General features: G+C 47.4%; 2 protein-coding genes across 3 annotated transcripts in view; one reads left to right on the top strand and one right to left on the bottom strand.

Moving 5' to 3' along the window:
- The window catches only part of dynlt2b (dynein light chain Tctex-type 2B), a 73,203-nt gene extending 64,517 nt beyond the window's left edge, over positions 1-8,686 (bottom strand). Inside the window, exon 1 of the mRNA XM_085989707.1 lies at positions 8,407-8,686. Coding sequence (XP_085845833.1) covers positions 8,407-8,411 — 5 coding nt within the window. The 5' untranslated portion in view covers positions 8,412-8,686. The remainder of the gene's footprint in view (positions 1-8,406) is intronic.
- The window catches only part of LOC147115444 (IgGFc-binding protein-like), a 169,140-nt gene that overhangs the window by 30,621 nt on the left and 112,369 nt on the right, over positions 1-26,150 (top strand). For both annotated transcript variants that reach the window (XM_085989698.1, XM_085989697.1), the window contains exons 4-9: positions 4,012-4,274; positions 7,005-7,092; positions 22,907-23,044; positions 23,134-23,390; positions 24,529-24,613; positions 24,840-24,908. In XM_085989698.1, coding sequence (XP_085845824.1) covers positions 4,012-4,274; positions 7,005-7,092; positions 22,907-23,044; positions 23,134-23,390; positions 24,529-24,613; positions 24,840-24,908 — 900 coding nt within the window. The remainder of the gene's footprint in view (positions 1-4,011; positions 4,275-7,004; positions 7,093-22,906; positions 23,045-23,133; positions 23,391-24,528; positions 24,614-24,839; positions 24,909-26,150) is intronic.

Raw genomic sequence — 26,150 nt, 5'->3', positions numbered from 1 at the left:
CCACATCTGTGTAGAGAGAACAAGCCAACGATGACTCAAGTCTGGATGACCCGACGTCAGGTGGGGTTACATGTAGCGTGACATGAACCCAAGATCCCGGTTGAGGCCGTCCTCATGAGTGCGGAACTTGGCTATCAGTTTCTGCTCGACGATTTTGCGTTGTCGTGTGTCTCGAAGGCCGCCTTGCAGAATGCTTACCCGAATATGGGCAGCAGAGCTTTGGAGGAGCTCACATTTATGGAGGGTGGAAGATGGGAGGCTGGCCAGGACAGCGTTGGAATAGTCAAGACTGAAAGTAACAAAGGCATGGATGAGGGTCTCTGCAGCAGTTGAGCTGAGGCAGGGGCAGAGTCAGGCGATGCTACGGAGGTGGAAAATGGCAGTCTTGGTGATGGAGTGGATATGGGGTCGGAGGCTCATCTTGAGGTCAAATATGACACCAAGATTGCGAACAGTCTGGTTCAGCCTCAGACAGTTGCCAGGGAGAGGGATGGAGTTGGTGGCTGGGACCGAAGACAATGGGCCAGAAATTGCAGTCGGAGGCATACCTCCAGAGTACGCCTCCGACCCGCGAAAGAATTACGAACCTACCAGCTGGTAGCGAGGCTGCAAAAACTTGCAGTCTCAGGCCTTGAGGCGGAGAGTAGCGCAATGGCCCACGGATCCCAGGGACACAGGCTGTACGGAAGCATACCTGGGATCATGTAGGCATGGTCCTCCAATCACAAAGCAGAATTCCATTTTAATCATTTCTGAAGGGAATCCTGTAATAAGATGTAATGGAATCCTGAAATCTGATCTAATTACAATTAACAGAATTGGATTTTTATTCGTAATTACCTTCATTCCACCAACCTCACTAAAAATTTAATTTTTTGATAATAATTTTAGATATCATTAAAACTGTAATCCGGGCCAATATTTGAATAAACTAATTTGATACAGTGTAGGTGCATAATTTACGATATGAAAATGTTTAATTAATGGCTGAGGTATCCCCTTACACTGATGCAAACAGGCCCTGCGCCCGTTTGCATCAACCGTAACACTTCCGAGCGCAATTGCTGGCCAGTCGATGGGCAAATAGCTTAATTCTGCGCCAACAATTGCTTTCTCGTGGCCCGCGTGGATGTGTACATTGACAGGCTGCAAGTTCCGGATTTCGCGCATGCGCAAGCAGGAATCTTGCATTTGCAGTGGATTTCAAAGGAGAGTACGCCGCCATACTGACCGCAAAATCCGAGGAAATGGCTTCGGTCTTCCCAATATTTAGTTGGAGGAAATTCCTGCTCTTCCTGTACTGGATGTTGGCCAAGCAGTCTGATAAATTAGAGACAGTGGCGGGATCGAGAGTGGTTTCAAAAGTGCGCCTTAAGAAAGAAATAACTTGCATTTATATAGCGCCTTTCACAACCTCAGGATGTCCCACAAGAACATAAGAAATAGGAGCAGGAGTAGGCCATTCGTCCCTTCGAGCCTGCTCCGCCATTCAATGAGATCATGGCTGATGTTCTGCCTCAACTCTATTCACCAGCCCTATCGCCGTATCCCTTGATGCCCTTACTAGTCAGAAATCTATCGACTTCTGTTTTGAATATCTTTTTCTTCTTAGGCAGTCCCTCGGAACCGAGGATGACTTGCTTCCACATTAAAAATGAGTCTGCAGGTGACTGATGAGTCCAATGCGGGACCTACAGTCTCTGTCACAGGTAGGGCAGATGGTGGTTGAAGGGGCGGTTGGGTGGGGTGCTTGGGTTGACGTGCGCTCCTTGCGCTGCCTGCGCTTGGCTTCCGCTTGCTCCCGGCGAAGAGACGCGAGGTGTTCGGCGCCTTCCCGGATGCTTCTCCTCCACTTTGTGCAGTCTTGGGCCAGGGATTCCCAGGTGTCGGTGGGGATGTTACACTTTTTCAAGGAGGCTTTGAGGGTGTCCTTGAAGCGTTTCCTCTGCCCACCTGGGGCTCTCTTGCCGTGCCGGAGCTCCGAGTAGAGCGCTTGTTTTGGGAGTCTCGTATCGGGCATGCGGACAATGTGACCCGTCCATCGGAGTTGATTGAGCGTGGTCATCGCACCAACGCTCTTCTCAATCTTCCTTGCTGCAATGCTCCATCTCACCCTCAGTAAGCTCCCCACTGGAGTGGAGCTAATTTACAGAACACACGGGAAACTGTTCAACCTCCGTCGCCTCCAGTCCAGATCCAAGGTCGTCCCATCCTCTGTCGTCGAATTACAGTATGCAGACGATGTTTTGAATATACCCAATGACTGAGCCTCTACAGCCCTCTGGGGTAGAGAATTCCAAAAATTCACCACCCTCTGTGTGAAGAAATTTCTTCTCATCCCAAAGTACTTTACAGCGAAAGAAGTACTTTTGATATGTAGTCACTGTTGTTGTGTAGGTCCCAGCCCTCAATCTTCACCCGACCCTCCTCCATTAACATCCAGCCCAGTACTGCACTGGAGTGTCAGCCTAGATTTTTGTGCTCAAGTCTCTGGAGTGAGGTTTAAACCCACAACCTCTGACTCAGAGGCGAGAGTGTTACCCACTGAGCCACGACTGACACACAATTTCGTTAGAAATACCCGAGAGGGAATTTTCATGAGTTCTTTTATGATGTTACTGCACATAGCAACCATTGGCTGTTTGTGTCAGGGGAAATTATAAACTAACGAGGAGGCTTTCTCTGATGCTATTTCTAGCAACATTTAAAACATGGTGTTTTCTTCCATATGGCATTAAGGTACAGGAAAACTTGCATTTATATAGAGTCTTATCACATCCTCAAGATGTCCCAAAGTGGTTCACAGCCAATTAATTACTTTTTGAAGTGTAGTCACTGCAGGCAAAAGTGGCAGCCAAGTTTGAACACAGTAACATCTCACAAACAACAAAGGAGATAAATAACCAGTTAATCTGTTTTTGGAGGTGTTGGTTGAGGGATGAACATTGGCCCAGGACACTGGAAGAACTCCCTACTTTTCTAATAGTGCCATGGGATCTTTAATATCCACTTGAATAGGAAGATGGGGTCTTGGTTTGACATGCTTGTCATCGTGTTTGTGTTAGCTGTGGCTCAGTTGGCAGCACTCTCTCCTCTGAGTCAGAACGTTTGTGGTTTCAAATCCCACTCCAGAGACTTGAGCACAGAAACCTAGGCTGACACTCCAGTTGCAGTATTGAGGGAGTGCTGCACTGTTTGAGGTGCTGTCTTTCGGATGAGACGTCAAACCGAGGCTCTCTCAGGTGGACGTAAAAGATCCCATGGCACTATTTTGAAGAAGAGCAGGGGAGTCCTGGGCCAATATTTATCCCTCAACCAACACCACTAAAAACAAATTATCTGGTTATTATTACATTGCTGTTTGTGGGAGCTTGCTGTGCGCAAATTGGCTGCCACATTTCCTACATTAGAACAGTGACTACAGTTCAAAAGTTCTTCAATGGCTGTAAAGCACTTTGGGATGTCCTGAGGTTGTGAAAGGCGCTATATAAATGCAATTCTTTCTTTATCTCATCTTAAAGATGGCACCTCTCACAGTGCAGCGCTGCCTCAGTACTGTACTGGAGTGTGAGTCTAGATTAGGCGTTCAAGTCTCTGGAGTGAAAGTTTGAACCCACAACCTTCAGACTCAGAGACAAGAGTGCAGTAATCACAGAAATCACAGAAACCCCACAGTGCAGATCGAGGCCATTTCGGCCCATCGAGCCTGCACCGACACATATCCCACCTGATCCCCGTAACCCCTACACCAACACATATCCCACCCTACCCCGGTAACCCCACGTATTTAATCCCCCTAACACTAAGGGTCAATTTATCATAGCCAATCAACCTAACCCACACATCTTTGGACTGTGTCAGTTTAGATTATATACTTAAGTCAAGGAGTGGAGCTTGAACCCATGGCTTTCAGACTCAGAGGTAAGCTGACCGGTAGAATTATGATGCCTCTGGGTGAATCTTTAGCGCTTTATTAAACTGTTGTTTTTTTTGATGTACCTAAATACCTAGGTGGATACTTCATTTACCAGGAAGCCAGCAATTTTGTTCCATCGGAGTTCATTAGATTGGAGAGTGAGGAGATCACCGTGTCTGGGGATATATGCATCGATTTCTGGTACCACATGCTGGGATCCGAGGACCTGAATGAACTGAAGGTGTTGGTTAAGGATTATGCGACCGAAACAGAAGTATGGAGTAAAAGAGGCAACCAGGGCTCTTCTTGGTTGTATGCATCGAGCACAATTCGTTTTCCAACAAAATCCAACATAAAGGTGATTTCAGTACTCAAAACTTTAAAGTGATGGCCTGTAATTTGCAGTCAGCAGCGAAGCGAAGACGTTCGCCGCTGGCCCCAAAGTACGCTCCGCACAAGGACCTCGCAATCCCTGTGTCGAGAAGTTCGGGTTTTCCAACCTTCAATTTAATTCAACGGATTGTAGTCACCTATCATTTTAATTCACCGCTCCATTCCCACTCAGACCTCACTGTACTCGGGCTCTTGCATTGTTCCACGGAAGCTCAGCGTAAGCTCGAGGAACAGCACCTCATCTTCCGATTAGGCACTTTACAGCCTTCCGGACTCAATATCGAGTTCAACAATTTCAGATCATAACCTCGGCCCCTATTACATTTTTACTTATTTTTTTATCCACCCCTTTGTTTTGGCCCTTCCCCACCCCCTTTTTTTCTCTCCCACATGGCAGCTGTCTCCCATTCTGCCAGCGCATTTCACACCTAATCTGAGCCGTCTTTTGTCTCCACTGTCCTATCACCATCTCGTCTCGTTTTGAATACCTCTTAATGTCTCTTCACTTCTCTTTTGTTCTCTCCCAGCCTGGCCTCTTAATCTATTTCATTTCCTGTGCTTTTCCAGTCTTGACAAAGGGTTTGACCCGAAACGTTGCCTTTATTTTCTCTCCACGGATGTTGCCTGACCTGCTGAGTTTTTCCAGCATTTTCTGTTGTTATTTTGTAGTAGGGATTCTCTCGTTCAAACTGCTGTGACATCAACAACCTGTCTAAACAGCCAATCAAAAGGCAGAATCCTCACAGACAGCGAGCCAGGAAGTGAAAAAAATTCTATCTTTTTAAAATAGTTAGAGAGAGCAAAACAAAGATTGGGACTCTCACATGGGCAGAAGGCAAACCTGAAATAAAGATGCACAAACTTAAAAAAAAAGTTAACTTTTTTGGGGAAAAGTTTCCTAAAAATTAAATTTTTTATTAAAACGGACAAATTTCACACTGCATAAAATTAAAATTAGTTTGCCATTTCACAGTCAATACGCTGTTAAAACCCCAGTTACACCGAATCCCTTCGGGTCTAACTTTTAGTGGGGAACTTAACAACGTAATTACTGCGGAAGAGCTGAAGTTTTCGTCAGTGTCAATGATTTACGAGATGTCTCTGATTGCCGACTCTGTGTGGGGGTGGGGGATGGGGGGGCGGTTGACGGGTGGGGGCGGTGCACAGCGCAGCCTGTGGAGGAGCTGTCATTGACAGACCACAACTTCAGGATTTCCTCATGCGTCTGCACACGCGCCAAATCCTGAAGTCGCGGTCAGTTTCAAAGGCAGAATGACGGCGAATGCTGCCACTTCACCATCATCCTGACCGCAAATTCCAGGCCAATATATGTTCCATGTAACATAGAAACATAGAAGATAGGAGCAGGAGTAGGCCATTTGGCCCCTCAAGCCTGCTCCGCCATTCAATGAGATCATGGCTGATCATCCAAATTCAGTACCCTGTCCCTGCCTTCTCCCCATATCCCTTGATTCCCTTTAGCCTTAAGAAATATATCTAACTCCTTCTTGAATATATTTAATGAATTGGCCTCAACTGCCTTCTGTGGCAGAGAATTCCACAGGTTCACCACTCTCTGGGTGAAGAAATTTCTCCTCATCTCAGTCCTAAATGGCTTACCCCTTATCCTTAGACTGTGACCCCTGGTTCTGCACTCCCCGGCCATCGGGAACATCCTTCCTGCATCTAGTCTGTCTAGTCCTGTTAGAATTTTATAAGTTTCAATGAGATCCCCTCTCATTCTTCTAAACTCTAGCGAGTATAAGCCTAATCGACCCAATCTCTCCTCATACATCATTCCTGCCATCCCAGGTATCAGTCTGGTGAATCTTCGCTGCACTCCCTCCATGGCAAGAACATCCTTCCTCAGGTAACAGGTGTAATATACTTATTTTCTCAACAAAGATATGAACTCTCCTTCGTTTTTCACCATGTATATCTTACTGGGACACACAAAAGAGCCCATGGACAGTCCACCAGCTCCCAAGATCTCTGGTCATGTTCCTTCTGAGCCGGCTACCAGGAGGTGTGCAACAACAGCTGACGATAAGCCTTCCTCTGCTCACCACTTCCATTCTCTCCTCCCAACAGTTGAATTAATCAGAAGGGCAGAAATGAATCTGCATCTCCATATTCTCCCTCCGTGGCTCCGCAAGTTTATCCAGTGAGTTTGCGCAGCCGTTCTGTCCAGGAAGGTTCTGAGTTTGATCCCTGGCCAGTGCCGAGTTAGCTACAGCGCACCATAGTAGCCCTGACTTTGAAGGTTCCCAGGCCTGATTGCCATCCAATGACCACTGTTGGAAGTTAATGCATGGACATTGCGGGCGGGGGGATGGGGGGGGGGTGGAAGGTGAGGGGACCAGATCCGCCCTCAGCTGTGATTCGCCGCCTAGTCGAATAGCATGCTGACATTAATTGTCAAGGCTCAGGAATGAATAATGAGTGAGGCACTGGAGAGGGGGATCTGCACAAGTGGATCTGTACACCCAGCCAGGACCTAATGCCTTCAGAAGGTGAATTGAAGAAAATTTGAAAAACTGAAGAGATAAAAAATGGATCTTGCATCTCTTCATGCAGTGACGCGGCATATTAGTGCTCAGTCGTCACACCACAATGTGGCATCCTTTTAACGTGGGTCACTCGTGCTACTGGTTCACATATGGAACAGATTCCTAGTTTTTGTTAATTATTGTAGGTAATTTTCGAGGCAATTCGTGGGTGGACTGAATATGGCGACACAGCGATCGATAATGTAGCAATCAGAAGAGGCAACTGCGATACTGGTAAGATTTTTAAAAAAACTTTTACCTTCTATTTTTAGTCTCGCCCTGGCACTTTTCCCCAGGTGCAGACAACCTGCTCCCAGTTCTCTTTCACAAAGCTGCTCTGTATAACCGCCGGGATAACTCGTTCTTTTATTTTCCATCTCTCCCGTCACTTGGTGTGACGTCTGTTTTTTTTTTAACCACCGTAAACCGTCCCCCAACATATTACGCTCCAAGTGGCCGTTCTTTAGTGAGCTATTTGATGCACCTGAGCCTGATCCTATCCTCATTCTGACATCCTCTCGTGTGCACATGCCAGGCACATGGTCATTCGATAACAGTCAGGAATGGGAATTCTACCTCATTTTTCCCCTCACTAGCCAAGGGGCATGAGGCCATTTGTAGTAGTCCTAGTGCCATGCTACCCGAGATAGAAACATATAAACATAGGAGCAGGAGTAGGCCATTCGGCCCCTCGAGCCTACTCCGCCATTCAATGAGATCATGGCTGATCATCCAAACTCAGTACCCTGTTCATGCCTTCTCCCCATATCCCTTGATCCCTTAAGAAATATATCTAACTCCTTCTTGAATATATTTAATGAATTGGCCTCCACTGCCTTCTGTGGTAGAGAATTCCATGGGTTCACCACTCTCTGGGTGAAGAAATTCCTCCTCATCTCAGTCCTAAATGGCCTACCCCTTATCTTTAGACTGTGACCCCTGGTTCTGGACTCCCCCGCCATCAGGAACATCCTTCCTGCATCTAGTCTGTTTAGTTCTGTTAGAATTTTATAAGTTTCAATGAGATCCCCTCTCATTCTTCTAAACTCCAGCGAGTATAAGTCCAATCGACCCAATCTCTCTTCATACGTCATTCCTGCCATTCCAGGTATCAGTCTGGTGAATCTTCGCTGCACTCCCTCCCTAGATTAGCTAACTCAGACCAGGAATTGATCCTGGGAACCATCCGAATATATATCTCAAGGGCAATTAGGGATGGGCAGTAAATGGTGGCCTTGCCAGCAACGCCCAAATCCCGTGAATGAATGAATAAAAAATAATTTTTAAAAAATGACTTAGCAATAAACTTGGGTGTCTCTTTACCCACAAAGCAAAGTGGACCTTCTAGTGGCTTGTGAAGGGGGAATGAAGAACATTTAAGAGGAAAACATTGAATCTTGCATTTCTTCATGCAGTGTCATTAGTGCTGAGCCATCACACCACATTGCGAATGTGGTATCGAAAGACCATATAAATCCAAGTCTTCACTTCTTGATGGCACTGCTGAAGTTGCGAACTCACTGTTGCAGGACTGTTCTGTGTGCTTACCTCATTCCTCTTTCGAACTTCACTTATTCCTCTGTGCCCATACCACCATCTCCTCTTTCCACAAAGTCACTCCCCATTGCTCGCTCCCTATCCCTCACGCTTTCCACCTACATCTCACCCCATTCTTCAGCCTCTTCCCATTGTCCTCGCCACCATGTTCCTCACTCTGTCCCCATTCCTCACATTCTTCCCTTTCCTCTCTCCCAATTCATCGCCTTCGCTTCCCATTTCTCTCTCCACTTTCCTCTCACCTCCCTCCCAATTCTTCCTCTCTCCCAATTGCCCTCTCTTCCTATTCCTCTCCCTTGCCCCACATTCCTCTCCCTTGGCCCACATTCCTCGCCCTTGCCCCACATTCCTCGCCCTTGCCCCACATTCCTCGCCCTTGCCCCACATTCTTCTCCTTGCCCCACATTCCTCTCCTTGCCCCACATTCCTCTCCTTGCCCCACATTCCTCTCCTTGCCCCACATTCCTCTCCCTTGCCCCACTTTCCTCTCCTTGCCCCACATTCCTCTCCTTGCCCCACATTCCTCTCCCTTGCCCCACATTCCTCTCCTTGCCCCACATTCCTCACCCTTGCCCCACATTCCTCTCCTTGCCCCACATTCCTCTCCCTTGCCCCACATTCCTCTCCTTGCCCCACATCCCTCTCCTTGCCCCACATCCCTCTCCTTGCCCCACATTCCTCACCCTTGCCCCACATTCCTCTCCCTTGCCCCACATTCCTCTCCTTGCCCCACATTCCTCTACTTGCCCCACATTCCTCTCCTTGCCCCACATTCCTCTCCCTTGCCCCACATTCCTCTCCTTGCCCCACATTCCTCTCCTTGCCCCACATTCCTCACCCTTGCCCCACATTCCTCACCCTTGCCCCACATTCCTCTCCTTGCCTCACATTCCTCTCCTTGCCCCACATCCCTCTCCCTTGCCCCACATCCCTCTCCCTTGCCCCACAATCCTCTCCCTTGCCCCACAATCCTCTCCCTTGCCCCACATTCCTCTCCCTTGCCCCACATTCCTCTCCCTTGCCCCACATTCCTCTCTCTTGCCCCACATTCCTCTCCCTTGCCCCACATTCCTCTCCTTGCCCCACATTCCTCTCCTTGCCCCACATTCCTCACCCTTGCCCCACATTCCTCTCCCTTGCCCCACATTCCTATCCCTTGCCCCACATTCCTCGCCCTTGCCCCACATTCCTCTCCCTTGCCCCACATTCCTCTCCTTGCCCCACATTCCTCCTTGCCCCACATTCCTCTCCCTTGCCCCACATTCCTCTCCCTTGCCCCACATTCCTCTCTCTGTTTCCTCTCTTCCTTCATTTTCCTCTCTCACAATTTGGCTCTCCACTTTCCTCCCCTCTCTTCCCATTCATTTTCTGCTCGGTCCTTCCCGCTTTCCTCTCGCCCTGCCGCCGCGAGCCGCTGGTGTCGGTTGGTTGCCGCGCGGAGGCGGGTTTGGCGCCTCAGAGAGCGCGAGCGGCAGAGAGCCGGCTCAGCCCGGCCCGGCCCGGCACTGACCCCCAGATCCCGGCACTGACCCCCCAGATCCCGGCCCACCGGTACTGCCCCCAGACCCCAGGCTGGACCCCGGCTCGGCACTGACCCCCAGGCCCCCGGCCCCGGACCGCACCCCCCCCAGACCCGGGATCCCGGCCCTGGCCCCCAAACCCCGGCCCTGGACCCCGGCCAACCTCCCTCTGCAAATGTGCATTCAAAGTTTAGAAACCTAAGAACATACAAGGCCAGGTGTTTGCTGAGTGACTTTTTTCCAGTGACGGGGGAGTGAATGAAGATGCTGATGTCTGCCCGTAGCATCTGCCCATCTGTGCATGTTTTAATCCCCCAACTATTTGGCAAATTCAAAGATTATTTTCTGATGAGTGAAATGGTTGGACCCCTGCACCTCCCCATCTGTCCATTTTCAAACCCGCGTGACCATTCTGAGATGGAGGTGTCAAAATGGCTTCTGTCAATACCCAAGGACTAAAGTGCGAAGAATGTGCCAATTCTACCTCGGTCTGTCAGGGGATCTTGTCTTCAGGGCCTCAGCTTCACTTCAGAGGCCGTCTTCGAGCTATGTTATCTAATGCTGGCTGATTTAGAAACAATTGCAAGGGCTGGAATGGCTCTTTCCAAGAGCTGAGAAGGTCACAAATGGCATTAATCTTCTGTGCAACAGGATCCACCACCTTGCAGGGCACATCTGCCAGATAAGCCAGTCTGCAATTCATTCCTGTGTGAAACAAGTGATGATACTGTGGGAAACGGCTTCCTAGTTGAAAGAAGACACCAACTGGAGGGGGCACAACATTTTCACCTTATGGCAGGCTTCCCAAATGAAAATCCAGTATGAAAATAGTCAACAGAAAATGCTGGAAATACTCAACAGGCCAGGCAGCATCCGTGGAGAGAGAAATAGAGTTAACGTTTCAGGTCTGGGACCTGTTAGATCCGTGATTCTGAGAGTATGATGTTTTTCAATAACCACACGGATGCTGTAACTTAACAATCAACAGGTATTTACTGGAGTAGGGTAGTCTCAAGACTGGGGGTACAGAGGCATGCGCAAGGCTTATATACAGGTGTGGTCACTGCCGGTACTACAGTATACAGGAGCTGTAAAAGTAGTTCTCTCTTAAAGGCACATACACTACAATTCCTCCCCTTTTAGATTAGTAGTACCCATAATATTCAAATAACAATAGTCCATTTATACATTCAGTCTTTGGGGCGCCTTCCTGATCCTTTCGGGATAGCGCCTTTCCTGAGGTTCTTGTTCTTGGTGCGGAGGCGATTCTGGCCCCTTTTCATTGGTTAGTTCATCGGCTTCCACTGCTACTGGTTCTGAGGTAGATGCTACCGGTATGTCGGGTTCATCCCCAGGTACTCGGGACATGGGGTTGACTCGTTCCTGTGACGCTAAGATCTGATTGACGTGGCGTCTCACAATGTTCTCCCCAACATCCACTGTGTACATTAATGGCCCCTGCCTTGTGCATATCGTTCCGGGTTGCCATTTCTCTGTTCGGTAGTCACGGGCCAAGACTGGTTGTCCTACATTGAAGCTCCTTGTCGGCTTCTCATTGATGTGCTGGAATTGTTTATCCTCAACATTTCTTCGCACATTTGGTCTGAGCAAGTCCAGACGAGATCTCAACCTTCGGTTAAAGAACATCATGGCCGGGGTCTGGTTGGTAACTGCATGTGTCGCGTTTCGGTCGGCTAATAAGAAATTGTCCACCTTATGCTGTAGTGGAATTTCATCGTCGCACATGGCCTTTATCGCCTTCTTAAAGGTTTGTATGAACCTCTCAGCCAATCCATTTGTGGCTGGATGATACGGGGCGGATGTATAATGCCTTACCCCATTCCTTCTCATAAATTTTCGAAACTCTTCGGACACAAACTGTGGTCCATTATCAGAGCAAATCTGATCTGGCAAGCCGTTTCTGGCAAATATGGTCCGTAGGACTGCAATCATTTTCTCTGTAGTGGTTGAGGACATTTTTATCACCTCAGGCCACTTCGAATGAGCATCCACTGCTATTAAGAACATTGAGTCCATGAATGGACCAGCAAAATCAATATGCACCCGTTGCCATGGAGAGGAGGGCCACTCCCATGGGTGTGGAGGGGCATGTGGTGGTGCATTTTGGAACTTTTGGCATCCTGAGCAGCTCTTGGTTAGGTCTTCGATTTGTTGATCGATTCCCGGCCACCACACATAAGCCCTAGCAAGGCTTTTCATTTTCACTCCCCCCAGATGACCTTCATGTAGCTCATTTAGCACTCTCTCCCTTAACTTGGGTGGAATCACCACTCTGGATCCACACATCACTGTCCCCTGGCATACTGACAGCTGTTCTCTTCTGGATGAGAATGCTGGCAACAGTGAGTCGCCATGTGTTGGCCATCCCCTCACTGTCAAATCATATACCCGAGACAGCGTCGGATCATTGCGGGTCTCCTTCTCTATATCCGCGTTCGTTACTGGCAATCGTTCAATTATTGACGAATAAATATCTCGATAGGGTCCACTGCTGGTGCTTCCTCCACAGTAGGCAGTGGCAGGCGCGATAGCCCATCAGTGTTTCCATGCTGTTTCGTGCCTTTATATTCTATTTCATATTGATTCGCCCCTAGAAACAGGGACCATCTTTGTAACCGTTGTGCAGTCATCACTGGAACGCCCTTCTTAGGATTAAAGATGGAGACAAGTGGTTGGTGGTCAGTCAGCAAGGTGAACTTCTGCCCATGCAGATAGTGGTTGAATTTTTTTACTCCCCATACTAGGCTGAGGGCCTCCCTGTCAATCTGGGCGTAGTTGCGCTCGACTGAGGTTAGTGACCGAGACGCAAAGGCTACTGGCCTCTCCAACCCATCTGGGAATTTGTGCGACAGCACCGCTCCAATACCATAGGGTGATGCATCACTTGCCAACCGAATTGGTAGTGCTGGGTTGAAATGGGCCAACACCTCTTTTGATGTAATCAATTCTTTACACTTCTGGAAAGCTCGTCGACGTTCGTCATTCCACTTCCATGGTACCCCTGTTTGCAGTAGGGTGTTCAGTGGGTGTAATACCGTGGACAAATTTGGTAAGAACTTATGGTAGTAGTTTACCAGCCCGAGGAACGACCTCAGTTGTGACACATTTTCCAGTGCTGGAGCCTTGACTACTGCCTCAATCTTTTCAGGGGACTTATGTAACCCCTCTTCATCGATGACGTGGCCACAATACGAGATCTGTTTCTGGAAAAACTCGCACTTGTGGCGATTAGCTCGTAGCCCATATTCCTTTAATCTGGTGAGCACCTTCTCCAAGTTGGCGAGGTGATCACTGTCATTTTCGCCCGTGACCAGGATGTCGTCCAAATAACACTGGGTCCCTGGAATCCCTTGCAGGACTTGATCCATCGCCCTTTGCCAAATAGCCGGAGCCGATGCTACCCCGAACACCAGCCGGTTGTATCGATAAAGACCTTTATGAGTGTTAATCATAAGGTATTGTTTCGAGGCTTCTTCTACCTCCATTTGCAAGTACGCCCGGGCTAGATCAATTTTGGTGAAGCGTTTACCTCCAGATAGCGAGGCGAAAATATCCTCAATTCGTGGAAGCGGATATTGTACCGTGTGAAGGACTGGGTTCACCATCACCTGAAAATCCCCACTGATGCGGACATTCTTTGGTTCCCCAGGCGTATTACTCAATGACCTCTTCATTACAGGAACGATGGGTGTAGCCCACTCGCTCCAGTCTACTTTGGACAGTACTCCTGAACGTTCCAACCCTTCCAGCTCTGCTTCGACAGCTGGTCTGATTGCATAAGGCACTGGTCTGGCCTTAAGAAACTTTGGGCTTGTATTTTCCTCTATTTTAACCGTTGCTGTTATGCCTTTTAGTGTTCCGAGTCCCTCCTGGAACACTTCTTTTGCGTCAGTTAGCATTTTTGACAGTCATCCAGGTGTGACGTCGTCATCCTTTTTGGCCTCAACCTTCAGTGCCTGTATGGAATGCCAATCTAATTGTATCTTCCGGATCCATTCACGTCCTAGCAGTGGTGGTCCTCCCTCTGGCAATACATATATGTCCATTTTAGGTATTTCCTGGCCTTTATATATCACTTTCACCCTTATTTTTCCTTTGGAGTAGACTTTTTGCCCCGTGTACGTCTTCAAGACAATCTCTGTAGCTTTCAAGGGTATATGTGAAAATAGCCGCTTGTAGTCCCTTTGGTTTATGACTGTTAGGGCTGATCCTGTGTCCAATTCCATTTTCACTTGGACTCCGTCTACCTTGAGTGTAACCCAGATAGTCTGGTGATCCTCCATTTTGGTTACCTTATGTAGTTTCAGACAACCCAGCTCATAAGAACATAAGAACATAAGAAATAGGAGCAGGAGTAGGCCAATCGGCCCCTCGAGCCTGCTCCGCCATTCAATAAGATCATGGCTGATCTGATCCTAACCGCCAATCCACTATCACAGAACCATCTCCTGAATCTAACAGAATTAGACACACGAAATAGGAGCAGGATCAGGCTACATGGCCCCTGGGCCCGCTCCGCTACCCACAGGGCCATGACCGATCCGAACCTAGACTCATGTCCAAATTCCTGCCCGCTCCCCGTAACCCTTAATTCCCTTTACTTCTAGGAAACTGTCTATTTCTGTTTTAAATTTATGTAATGATGTAGCTTCTACAGTTTTTTGGGGCATCATATTCCATGGACCTACCACCCTCTGAGTGAAGTAGTCCTCCTCATCTCAGTTTTGAAAGAGCAGCCCCTTATTCTAAGACTATGCCCCCTAGTTCTAGTTTCACCTATCATCGGGAACATCTTCCCTGCATCCACCCGATCCAACCCCTTCACAATCTTATATGTTTCAATAAGATCGCCTCTCATTCTTCTGAACTCCAATGAGTAGAATCCCAATCTACTCAACCTCTCCTCATATGTCCATCCCCTCATCCCCGGGATTAACCGAGTGAACCTTCTTTGTACTGACTCGAGAGCAAGTATGTCCTTTCTTAAGTATGGACACCAAAACTGTACGCAGTATTCCAGGTGCGGTCTCACCAATACCTTGTACAACTGAAGCAATACCTCCCTATTTTTATATTCTATCCCCCTAGCAATGAAAGCCAACATTCCATTTGCCTTCTTAATCACTTGCTGCACCTGCATACTAACCTTTTGAGTTTCGTGCACCAGGACCCTTTGTACTTCAGTACTTTCCAGTTTCTTGCCATTAAGATAATAACTTGCTCTATGATTTTTCCTGCCAAAGTGCATAACCTCACACTTTCCAGTATTGTATTCCATCTGCCAAATCTCTGCCCACTTACTTAGCCTGTCTATGTCCCCTTGAAGGTTTTTTATGTCCTCCTCACTCACTACTTTCCCCCCCATCTTAGTATCATCTGCAAACTTTGATATGTTACACTCGGTCCCCTCCTCCAAATCGTTAATATAGATTGTAAAGAGTTGGGGACCCAGCACTGACCACTGCGGAACACCACTAGTTACTGATTGCCAGTCTGAGAATGAACCATTTATCCCAACTCCCTGCCTTCTGCTAGATAGCCAATCCTCTATCCATGCCAGAATATTACCCCCAATCCCGTGATTTTTTATCTTAAGCAATAATTTTTTGTGTGGCACCTTGTCAAATGCCTTTTGGAAGTCTAAATACACTACGTCCACTGGTTCCCCTTTATCCATCCTATATGTTACTTCCTCAAAGAACTCCAGCAAATTTGTCAAACATGACATCCCCTTCATAAAACCATGCTGACTTTGTCCTATTAAATTATGATTATCCAAATGTCCTGTTACTGTCTCCTTAATAATGGACTCCAAAATTTTACCTACCACAGATGTTAGGCTAACCGGTCTATAGTTTCCAGCCTTCTGTCTACTGCCCTTTTTAAATAAGGGTGTTACATTAGCAGTTTTCCAGTCTGCCGGGACCATTGCCGAGTCCAGGGAGTTTTGGAAAATTATTACCAATGCATCCACAATCCCTACCACCACTTCCCTCAAGACCCTAGGATGTAAGCCATCAGGTCCAGGTGATTTATCCGCCTTGAGTCCCATTATTTTACCGAGTACCACTTCCTTAGTGATTTTGATCGTGTTTAGCTCCTCCCCCCCTTTAGTCCCCTGTTTGTCCAGTGTTGGGATATTCTTAGTGTCTTCTACTGTGAAGACTGATGTAAAATATTCATTCAGTGTTTTTGCCATCTCCATATTTCCCACCATTAATTTCCCGGTCTCATCCTCTAAGGGACCAACATTTACTTTAGCCACCCTTTTTCTTTTTATATAACTATAAAAACTCTTACTATCTGTTTTTATATTTTTTGCTAATTTACTTTCATAATCTATCTTCCCTTTCTTAATCAATCTTTTTGTTATTTTTTGCTGTCTTTTAAAGTTTTCCCAATCCTCTATCCTCCCACTAGATTTGGCTACCTTATATGCCCTTGTTTTTAGTCGAATACTATCCTTAATTTCTTTACTTAGCCACGGATGACTGCCTTTTCTTTTACACCCTTTTCTTCTCAGTGGAATATATATTTTTTGGAAGTTGTAAAATAACTCCTTAAATGTACACCACTGATCATGTATCGTCTTACCCTTTAATCTATTTTCCCAATCCACTCTACTCAATTCCGCTCTCATACCTTCATAGTCTCCTTTATTCAAGCTTAGCACGCTTGTTTGAGATCCAACCTTCTCACCCTCTAATTGAATATGGAATTCAACCATGTTATGGTCATTCATTCCAAGGGGATCCTTTACTAGGACATTTTGAATTAATCCTGTTTCGTTACACAGGACCAGATCTAATGTTGCTTGCCCCCTGGTCGGTTCAGTTACATACTGCTCAAGAAACCCATCCCTAATACACTCAATGAACTCATCCTCAAGGCAGCCCTGCCAAATTTGATTTGTCCAATTAATATGATAGTTAAAATCCCCCATAATTATAGATGTTCCCTTATTACAAGCCTCAACTATTTCCTGATTGATACTCCGTCCAACAGAGTTGCCACTGTTCGGAGGCCTATAGACTAAGCCCACTAGTGTTTTTTTCCCCTTATTATTCCTTACCTCCACCCAAACTGTTTCATTATCCTGATCTTTTGACCCAATATCATTTCTCTGTATTACAGTGATTCCTTCCTTTATTAACATAGCCACCCCACCTCTCCTTCCTTCCTGCCTGTCCTTCCTGATCGTTAAACAACCTGGTATGTTTAATTCCCAGGCATTGTCACCCTGCAGCCATGTTTCTGTAATGGCCACAAGATCATACCCATATGAAGTTATTTGTGCCATTAACTCGTCTATTTTGTTACGAATGCTATGTGCACTCAGATAGAGAACTTTATGTTTTGTGACACTTAGTTCCTGCTTTTGCCCTTTTTATTACTTTACCTTTTACTCCATACCTTCTGCCCCTTCCTGACACGCTCTGGTTTTTAATTTCCCCACTGCTACCTAAGTCTATGACCTTCTCTGTTGTCATTTGTATTATTTGCTCTCTAGGAACCTCCCCCCCACTAGTTAGTTTAAAGCCCTCTCTACAGCCCTAGTTATATGATGCGCCAGGACTCTAGTCCCAGCACTGGCCAAGTGAAGCCCGTCCCAACGGAACAGCTCCCTCCTGCCCCAGTACTGGTGCCAGTGTCCCAGGAAGCAAAACCCATTTCTCCCACACCAGTCTTTGAGCCACGCATTTAACTCTCTAATTTTATTTGTCCTAGCCAAATTCGCTCGTGACTCAGGTATTACCCTTGTGGTTCTGCTTTTTAATTTGGCCCCTAGCTGCTCAAACTCCCTCAGCAGAACCTCCTTCCTTGTCCTATCTATGTCGTTGGTACCAACATGGACCACGACAACTGGATCCTCCCCCTCCCACTCCAAGTTTCTCTCCAGTCCAGAGGAGATGTCCTTAACCCTGGCACCGGGCAGGCAACACAGCCTTCGGGACTCTCGCTCTCGGCTGCAAAGAACTCTATCTATCCCCCTAACGATACTATCACCTACCACTACAACATTTCTTTTAACTCCCCCCACTTGAATGGCCCCCGCTCCACGGTGCTGTGGCCAGGTTGCTCATCCTCCCCGCAGTCCCTGTTCCCATCCTCACAGGGAGTAAGAGCCTCGAACCTGTTGGACAAGTGCAAGGGCTGCGGCTCCTCCAACACTACCTCCTGGATCCCCGTACCTGCCTCACTTCTAGTCACACCATCCTGACCGTGGCCACGGACTACATCTGAATTAATTAATCTAATTGGTGTGAATACCTCGTGATACACAGAGTCCAGGTAACTCTCCCTCTCCCTGATGTGTCTCAGTGTTTGAAGCTCGGACTCCAGCTCTTCAACACGGAGCCGGAATTCCTCGAGCAGCCAACACTTACTGCAAATGTGATCACCGTGAGCATCAATGGTGTCCACCAGCTCCCGCATATTGCAGCAGCAACACATCACCTGATCTCCCATTCTATGTAATTAATTAAATTTATTAATATTATTCTTAAATACCCTCTGCCCCGATTCTAGATGGTGAATATCACACCTTAGAAACTATAAACCAAAGAGATTTAAGCTTAAAAAGGGAGAAATACTTACCAACCAATCACTTACCCGCTTTCCGGTGACGTCACACTTGCTTCCAGAGTCTGTGTCACTTTTCTGTTCGTCTGAACTACTGTCCATCACCTTGTGTACCTTTTTGTACTTCTCCTGTGGAGATTTCTTACTGTTGGTTTTCTTCCCAGACCTGCAGACTCTTGCTATGTGTCCTGTTTTTCCACACTGTCTGCACACTTGGTCCTTGAACCAACAATCCTTCTGGTCATGTGTTGTTCTGCCGCAGCGATAGCACTTCCCTGTTCCATAGGACATTTCATTGGTGCCATATTCTTGCGGTCTCCGTTGTATCTCTGCAGCGCCCCTTGCGGCTGCTTCATGTGATACTGCCATACTGAAAGCCTTGTCCAGCGTACGATCCTGTTCTGATAGAAGCCGTTTCTGGGTTCCTTCACTTTGCAGCCCACACACAAACTTGTCCCTTAACGCATCTGCTAGTCCCGCTCCAAACTGGCAGTGTTTCGATAGCTTGCGCAGTTCCGTTAGGTACTCAGCATTGCTTTCGTCTTTGTGTTGGTTCCTTTTATGGAACTTAAATCGTTCTGCTATCAGCAGCGGTGTGGGGTTTAAGTGGTCCTGTAGGATTTCTACTATGCTTTCGAAATTCTTGTTCACAGGCTTCTCTGGGGTTATTAGGTTTCGCAGTAACCCATAAGTTTTTGCACCCATGGAATTTAACAAAACCAGTGCTTTCCTAGCATCTGGCACTTTATTCGCCCTGCAGTACCTCAATACGTTCCACATATGTCGCCCAATCTTCGACTTCATTGTCGAACGTAGAGATACCGCCACTCTTCTGCATCCCTGGGTGTGATTTAACTGTCAAAAATGGCGTCTCCCACGCTTCCCCTTCTTCTCCGCTGGCATAAAATGGCGTCTCCTGCACTTTCCTTCCTTCCCGCGCTCGCCCTTCTTCTCCGCTGCGGCTTCTAAAAATGGCGTCTCCTGCGCTCTTCCTTCTTCTCTGCGGCTCAATGGCGTCTCCCGCGCTCTCCCTTCTTCTCCCCGCGGACACTGTTCAGCCCTTGAGCCCTGGCTGTGCTCTGCGCGTTCTTTTTTTTGTGCGCCTTTCCCGTTTCCGCTGCTCAGTCCTGAACCCGGCTGTTGTTTACCCTCTCTCTCTCCGTTTTGTTTTTCCTCGGCGCCGCTCGGTTTTCAACCCCCGGCTGCGCCCTGTGCGCTTCGCCCTCTGTCTTACCCCATCGACGCTGCTCGGCTTTCTCTCCGCCGTCGGTCGGCTCCAGCCGCCGCTGTCCGGGAAGGGTCTGCGCTGTACCTGTCGTCAGTCTATTGCTGATCGTCGTGGCTGGGGAACCAAGCCCGGCTCTCCACAGCCTCCCCTGCGATGTTCACTCTCTGCCGGACGACTGGGCGGTTGCTCGTGGTCGACGCCCGTGTTTCTGGCCTCGACTTTCTTCCACCGCCCTCCCGGAGTGAATCCTCGAAGGGAAATGCAGAGTTGCAGGTAGATTCGAATCGACACTCGTCGCCACTGTTAGATCCGTGATTCTGAGAGTGTGATGTTTTTCAATAACCACACGGATGCTGTAACTTAACAATCAACAGGTATTTACTGGAGTAGGGTAGTCTCAAGACTGGGGGTACAGAGGCATGCTCAATGCTTATAGACAGGTGTGGTCACTGCCGGTACTACAGTATACAGGAGCTGTAAAAGTAGTTCTCTCTTAAAGGTACATACACTACAGGACCCTTCATCAGAAGGGTCATCGACCTGAAACGTTAACTCTGTTTCTCTCTCCACGGATGCTGCCTGGCCTGTTGAGTATTTCCAGCATTTTCTGTTGTTATTTCAGATTTCCAGCATCCGCAGTATTTTGCTATTGTATGAAAATAGTCAACGTCTGCTGCATGCTGCATAATTTTTGATCCAAAGAGGGGGTGAGCATGCAGCAGGGCAGGAAACAGGTCCATGGGCTTCAGGCCGACAGGAAGAGGACGAGGAAGTGAAAGAGGGCGACGTTTAGGCAGGGAGATTGGAATGGAACTGTGTGATCAAGGATTACTTCTAGTAATGGATTCCTCCTGCCACTCACTCCCTCACTTTAGTTCCCCAAAGAGCTCCCACACATTACAGGAAAGATGTGATTGCACTAGAGAAGGTACAGAAGATTTACGAGGATGTTGCCAGGACTGGAGGGTTTTAGCTGAGGAAAGATTGGATAGGCTGAGGTTTTCTTTGGAACAGAGGAGGCTGAGGGGAGATTTAATTGAGGTGTATAAAATTATGAGGGGCCTAGATAGAGTGGATAGGAAGGACCTATTTCCCTTAGCAGAGAGGTCAATAACCAGGGGGCATAGATTTAAAGTAATTGGTAGAAGGATTAGAGGGGAGTTGAGGAGAACTTTTTCACCCAGAGGGTGGTGGGGGTCTGGAACTCACTGCCTGAAAGGGTGGTAGAGGCAGAAACCCTCATCACATTTAAAAAGTACTTGGATATGCACTTGAAGTGCCGTAACCTACAGGGCTACGGACCAAGAGCTGGAAAGTGGGATTAGGAGGGATAGCTCTTTTTCGACCGGCACAGACACAATGGGCCGAATGGCCTCCTTCTGTGCCGTAAACTTCTATGATTCTATTGTATGATTATTACCCCAAGAACATACCCTCCATTGAAGCTGAACTGCCATCTTCCAGCCTCCCCACCCCATCCCAGCACGTACCATTTTCCCATGGCCCTATCCAGTAAACACTGCAATGCCATTTATATAGATGATGACATGGTCTATGTCTTACGCCAAACTTCCCCTTGGTGACCCAATGAGGTCCGTTTGTCCTACCTCTTAACCTTGTACTGTGTCTATGCACTGCCTGAGTGAGAGGAGCAACTGTGGCAGTGGGTTGAGGTTGGATGATGCTTCCCTGTTGTGATGGTCATGGCCTCCAACAGCTGGTTACAGGGTCATGTAGTGTCCCTGCGACAGCCTGCGCTGTGTCCGACAACACAGTACCTGCAGAGGCTGGCCACTCTCGGGCACTTCCTCCGTCCTTTGAGTTAGATATATTTCTTAAGGCTACAGGGATCAAGGGATATGGGGAGAAAGCAGGGACAGGGTACTGAATTTGGATGATCAGCCATGATCGCATTGAATGGCGGAGCAGGCGCGAGGGGCCGAATGGCCTACTCCTGCTCCTATCTTCTATGTTTCTATGAAGCCTGGCTGGAGTGGAAGATGTCCAGCCTCTTTGAGAGAAAGCTGCCTCATACCTACTATGCCCTGGGGCTAGGCTCCTAAACTGTATGAGAGCAGTCTGTCGGGTGTCTCTGATACCCCGCTGTTATTGTTCCTTCCAAATGATCACTCTGCCCAATCTGATAATTGTAAGAAGTCACACAACACCAGGTTATAGTCCAACAGCTTTATTTGAAATCACAAGCTTTCGGAGCCTGACGAAGGAGCAGCGCTCCGAAAGCTTGTGATTTCAAATAAAGCTGTTGGACTATAACCTGGTGTTGTGTGACTTCTTACATTTGTCCAACCCAGTCCAACTCCGGCATCTCCACACCAATCTGATAATGACAGAGCTCTGTAACTGGATATCTAAACTTTCTATAGTGCTGATCACAACACTGTCTGAGACTTGTTCTGCCAGCGGTGGAGGGTGGCCTCAAAGGATATAGCAATTGCATTTTACTCCTGCATCTGAAGGCAGGCACAATCACTGACCACACAGTTGAAATGCAGCATGGGCTTTCAACCTGCATTCTTTGCATTCTGCCATCTGCACTCGCTTCTCCTCAATGGTGAATGGCGGTTCACTCAGTTCCCCTTTCATAACCTTACTCCTTACATTCTCCAGAGTGCTGATGTTGGGGGCAGGGGAGTGCATGACTCATTGCTGCAGGCCCATTGTCTCATCATCTTGGGAAGAATCTATGAGACTTGTTCTTGGGGTATGAGACTTATTTACACAGAATCATCAGGCTATGTCTTCACTTTGTAAGCCATTTGGTGCATCATGCAGCTGCTAAATGAGTGCAGCACTTGCTGTGAGTCTTGTGGCTCAGCCTGTGAATCAGCTGGTAGTGTTCTGGGAGACTGGAGGGAGCAGAGCGGCTGTGTTGAAGAAAGTAAGTTTGATATCGAGGATCTTTACTTGTTCTGTTCCTCTATTTTATCGCTCCACCCTTTGCGTTAATCTTTGCAAGGAAGTGTGGAGAATCATCAAGCTGACTCCAGTCCAGTTGATCCCTAAGATACTTCCTTGCAATGGCTTTATGGAGCAGTTTGATGTTGAATATCTGGTTTCATTTCTAGATGATGCTCAGCGTATTAAAGATACAAACAAGCGGTCTTTATTAAATCCACAGGTTGTGCGTGGGATTGCAACTTTGACATAGACCTGTGCAATTGGACGCAATCCAAGACAGATGATTTTGACTGGAAGCGCATCAGTGGATCGACACCATCAGCTAACACAGGGCCGTCTTATGACCACACCACTGCAGGTAGGTGATATGAGGTCCTTATCTTTCCACTGAGGGTTGACAGAGCAGATGATTTGTTTCTAACACCATGAACATCATTGTGTGTCCAGGTGGTTACTACATCTACATTGAAGGCAATGACGTCAAAGAAGGAGACCGAGCTCATTTGGTCAGTGCTCCATGTGCAAAGAGAGGAGATCAGTGCCTGCGATTCTGGTACCACATGTATGGAGTAGCTCGAAATATGGCTTTGAACGTTTACCAGGTTGAGAACGGGATACCAGTACTAATGTGGTCAGAGACAGGAAATAAGGGGAACAAATGGATCGCAGGAGAAGTAGTCCTGCACCTCTCTGGAAATTCTCAGGTAAACTGCGTGGATTATTTTTAGTGGTTTTATTACTTGTTTATGTTCCACTTGTTACTTGTTTATGGACCACTTTCCATACCTCGGGAGCCTACTGTCAACAAGGGCAAGACGTCGACAACAAAGTCCAACACCGCCTTCAGTGTGCCAGTGCAGCCTTTGGTTGCCTGAGGAAGAGAGTGTTTGAAGACCAGGACCTCAAACCCGGCACTAAGCTCATGGTCTACAGAGCAGCAGTGATACCCGCCCTCCTGTATGCCTCAGAGACATGGACCATGTACAGCAGGCACCTCAAAGCACTGGAAAGGTACCACCAACGCTGCCTCCACAAGACCCTGCAAATCCATTGGCAGGATAGGCGCACCAACGTCAGTGTTCTTGCTCAGGCCAACATCCCCAGCATCGAAGCTTTGACCACACTTGATCAGCTCCGATGGACGGGTCACATTGTCTGCATGCCCGATACAAGACTCCCAAAACAAGCGCTCTACTCGGAGCTCCGGCACGGCAAGAGAGCCCCAGGTGGGCAGAGGAAACGCTTCAAGGACACTATCAAAGCCTCCTTGAAAAAGTGTAACAGCCCCACCGACACCTGGGAATCCCTGGCCCAAGACCGCACAAAGTGGAGGAGAAGCCTCCGGGAAGGCGCCGAACACCTCGAGCCTCTTCGCCGGGAGCAAGCGGAAGCCAAGCGCAGGCAACGCAAGGAGCGCACGTCAACCCAAGCACCCCACCCACCCATCCCTTCAACCACTGTCTGCCCGACCTGTGACAGAGAGTGTAGGTCCCGCATTGGACTAATCAGTCACCTGCGAGCTCATTTTTAATGTGGAAGCAAGTCATCCTCAGTTCCGAGGGACTGCCTAAGAAGAAGAAGAAGAAGAAGAGATGTTTTAGAAGATCTTCGGCTGCTTAATGGCTTTAATTGGAATTCAATCAGAGATTGTTCTTCTTCAGATAAAATCAAACCTGTTGATTGTGAGTCAGAGGAGATGTCTGGAGTTGTTTTTTCAAAATATGTGAATTGATATGTTCATCTATTTCCCAGTGTTACCTGAAAGATAGATAGTGAAATTCCGTCGTTAGACTTGCCGTTGCTATCTTCTGCCTGCTGATATTATGATGCTTTCTCTTGCAGATCCTCATAGAAGCAGTGCGGGGTAATGACTATCGCAGTGATGTTGCTGTGGATGACATCTCCTTCCATAGTGGATGCTGTGGAGGTTTGTAAACATGACTCATTTGTCTGACATATATTGTGGCTCAGTTGGTTTGTGTTACTTAAATATAGATGAAACTAGCACTGGTTTTAGGATTGGCGTTTGTTGTCTCTCTTATAATAGTGTGGTGTTCTTCATGGTTTTCCACAGGTCGATAGGCTGGAAACTTGATTTGTTTTTTTTGTAACATGTAAATTTTTCTGAGTCTGTATCATTTTTTTCTCTGCAGCCTCGTGTGGCACAACAACCGCAATGAGCACCCCAACTACAGCCAGTACCCTGACTCCTGACATAACAGGTAAACTAAAGCAGCCTACATGTGATGTGGGATCTCGACACAGCTATTCTTCATTGCAGTCTTACTGACGTATTGTTGCCAGTAGCTAATTAGAGACTGCTGGTCCGTTCACCCATCACACGTTTATATTAATCGAGTCAAAATTTTACTGATGCCATTTGATTATTCATAAAATGAGTGATGATTTTCAGTAGAAATAGTTTGATTACTGTGGGCAAATTAATGAGCGAAGTCTACTTCAAGCGTGCCGTGTGCATTGTTGCATGATGCAAACAAGCCAATTCTGGAAGCAAAGCAGGTAGTTGTGTTGATTTCAGCAGGTGTTTTGTGTTCCACTGGTCGAACACTGTGACTGAGAAATGGCGCTTTGCAGCAGATATCTGCATGGACTCTGTTCCAATCAAACTCGAGGAACAGCAACTCATCTTCCGACTAGGCACTTTGCAGCCTTCCGGACTCAATATCGAGTTCAACAATTTCAGATCATAACCTCGGCCCCTATTACTTTTTTACTTATAAATTTTTCCACCCCTTTGTTTTGGGTCCTCCTTTCCACCAGCCCCCCCTTTCCTTTTGTTTCTCTCTCCCACCTGGCAGCTGTCTCTTACCTGCCAGTACACTTCACACCTAATCTCAGCTGCCTTTTGTCTCCACGGGCCTATTACCATCTCGTCTGGCTTCGAATACCTTTTATTGTCTCTTTTGTTCGATCGCAGCCTTGCCTTCGATCTATTTTCTTTTCTTTCCAGTTTTGAAGAAGGGTTTCGACCCGAAAGGTCAACTCAAATTTCTCTCCACGGATGTTGCCTGACCTGCTGAGTTTTTCCAGCACTTTCTGTGGTTATTTCCATTGAATATACCTCGTTACTCTATTGTTACTGACTTTGTGGAAAGATCAGTGTGATATGAGTATGTTTGGATGTTGTAGTAGATTTTGCAGCTGGGCTGTGCTCTTGTGAGTATTGTTCAGCCACTTGTTTTTCTGCTAGTGACCTTCTCAGTTATCGGGGAAGCTTAGTACGTGTATAAGATGGCAGAGCTGCTGCAATGTACACACTGAAGGAGCAGCAGGAAAACTCCAGCCATTCAGGATGGCGTGGCCTGCAATAGACGGGGAAATGCCAACAACAGGAACGGGAATGCCTGACACTTCGACCAATATTTTGTCAGCATCCACCACCTTAGTAAACACCAATACAAAGTACTCATTGAGTATTCTAGCCTTGCCCCGCGCCTCTAAAC

This window comes from Somniosus microcephalus, chromosome 6 (genome assembly GCF_052327205.1).
Source record: "Somniosus microcephalus isolate GS21.2 chromosome 6, FLI_Smic_1.0, whole genome shotgun sequence".
NCBI classification, from domain to species: domain Eukaryota; kingdom Metazoa; phylum Chordata; class Chondrichthyes; order Squaliformes; family Somniosidae; genus Somniosus; species Somniosus microcephalus.
This window is presented reverse-complemented; position numbering and strand designations above follow the sequence as displayed.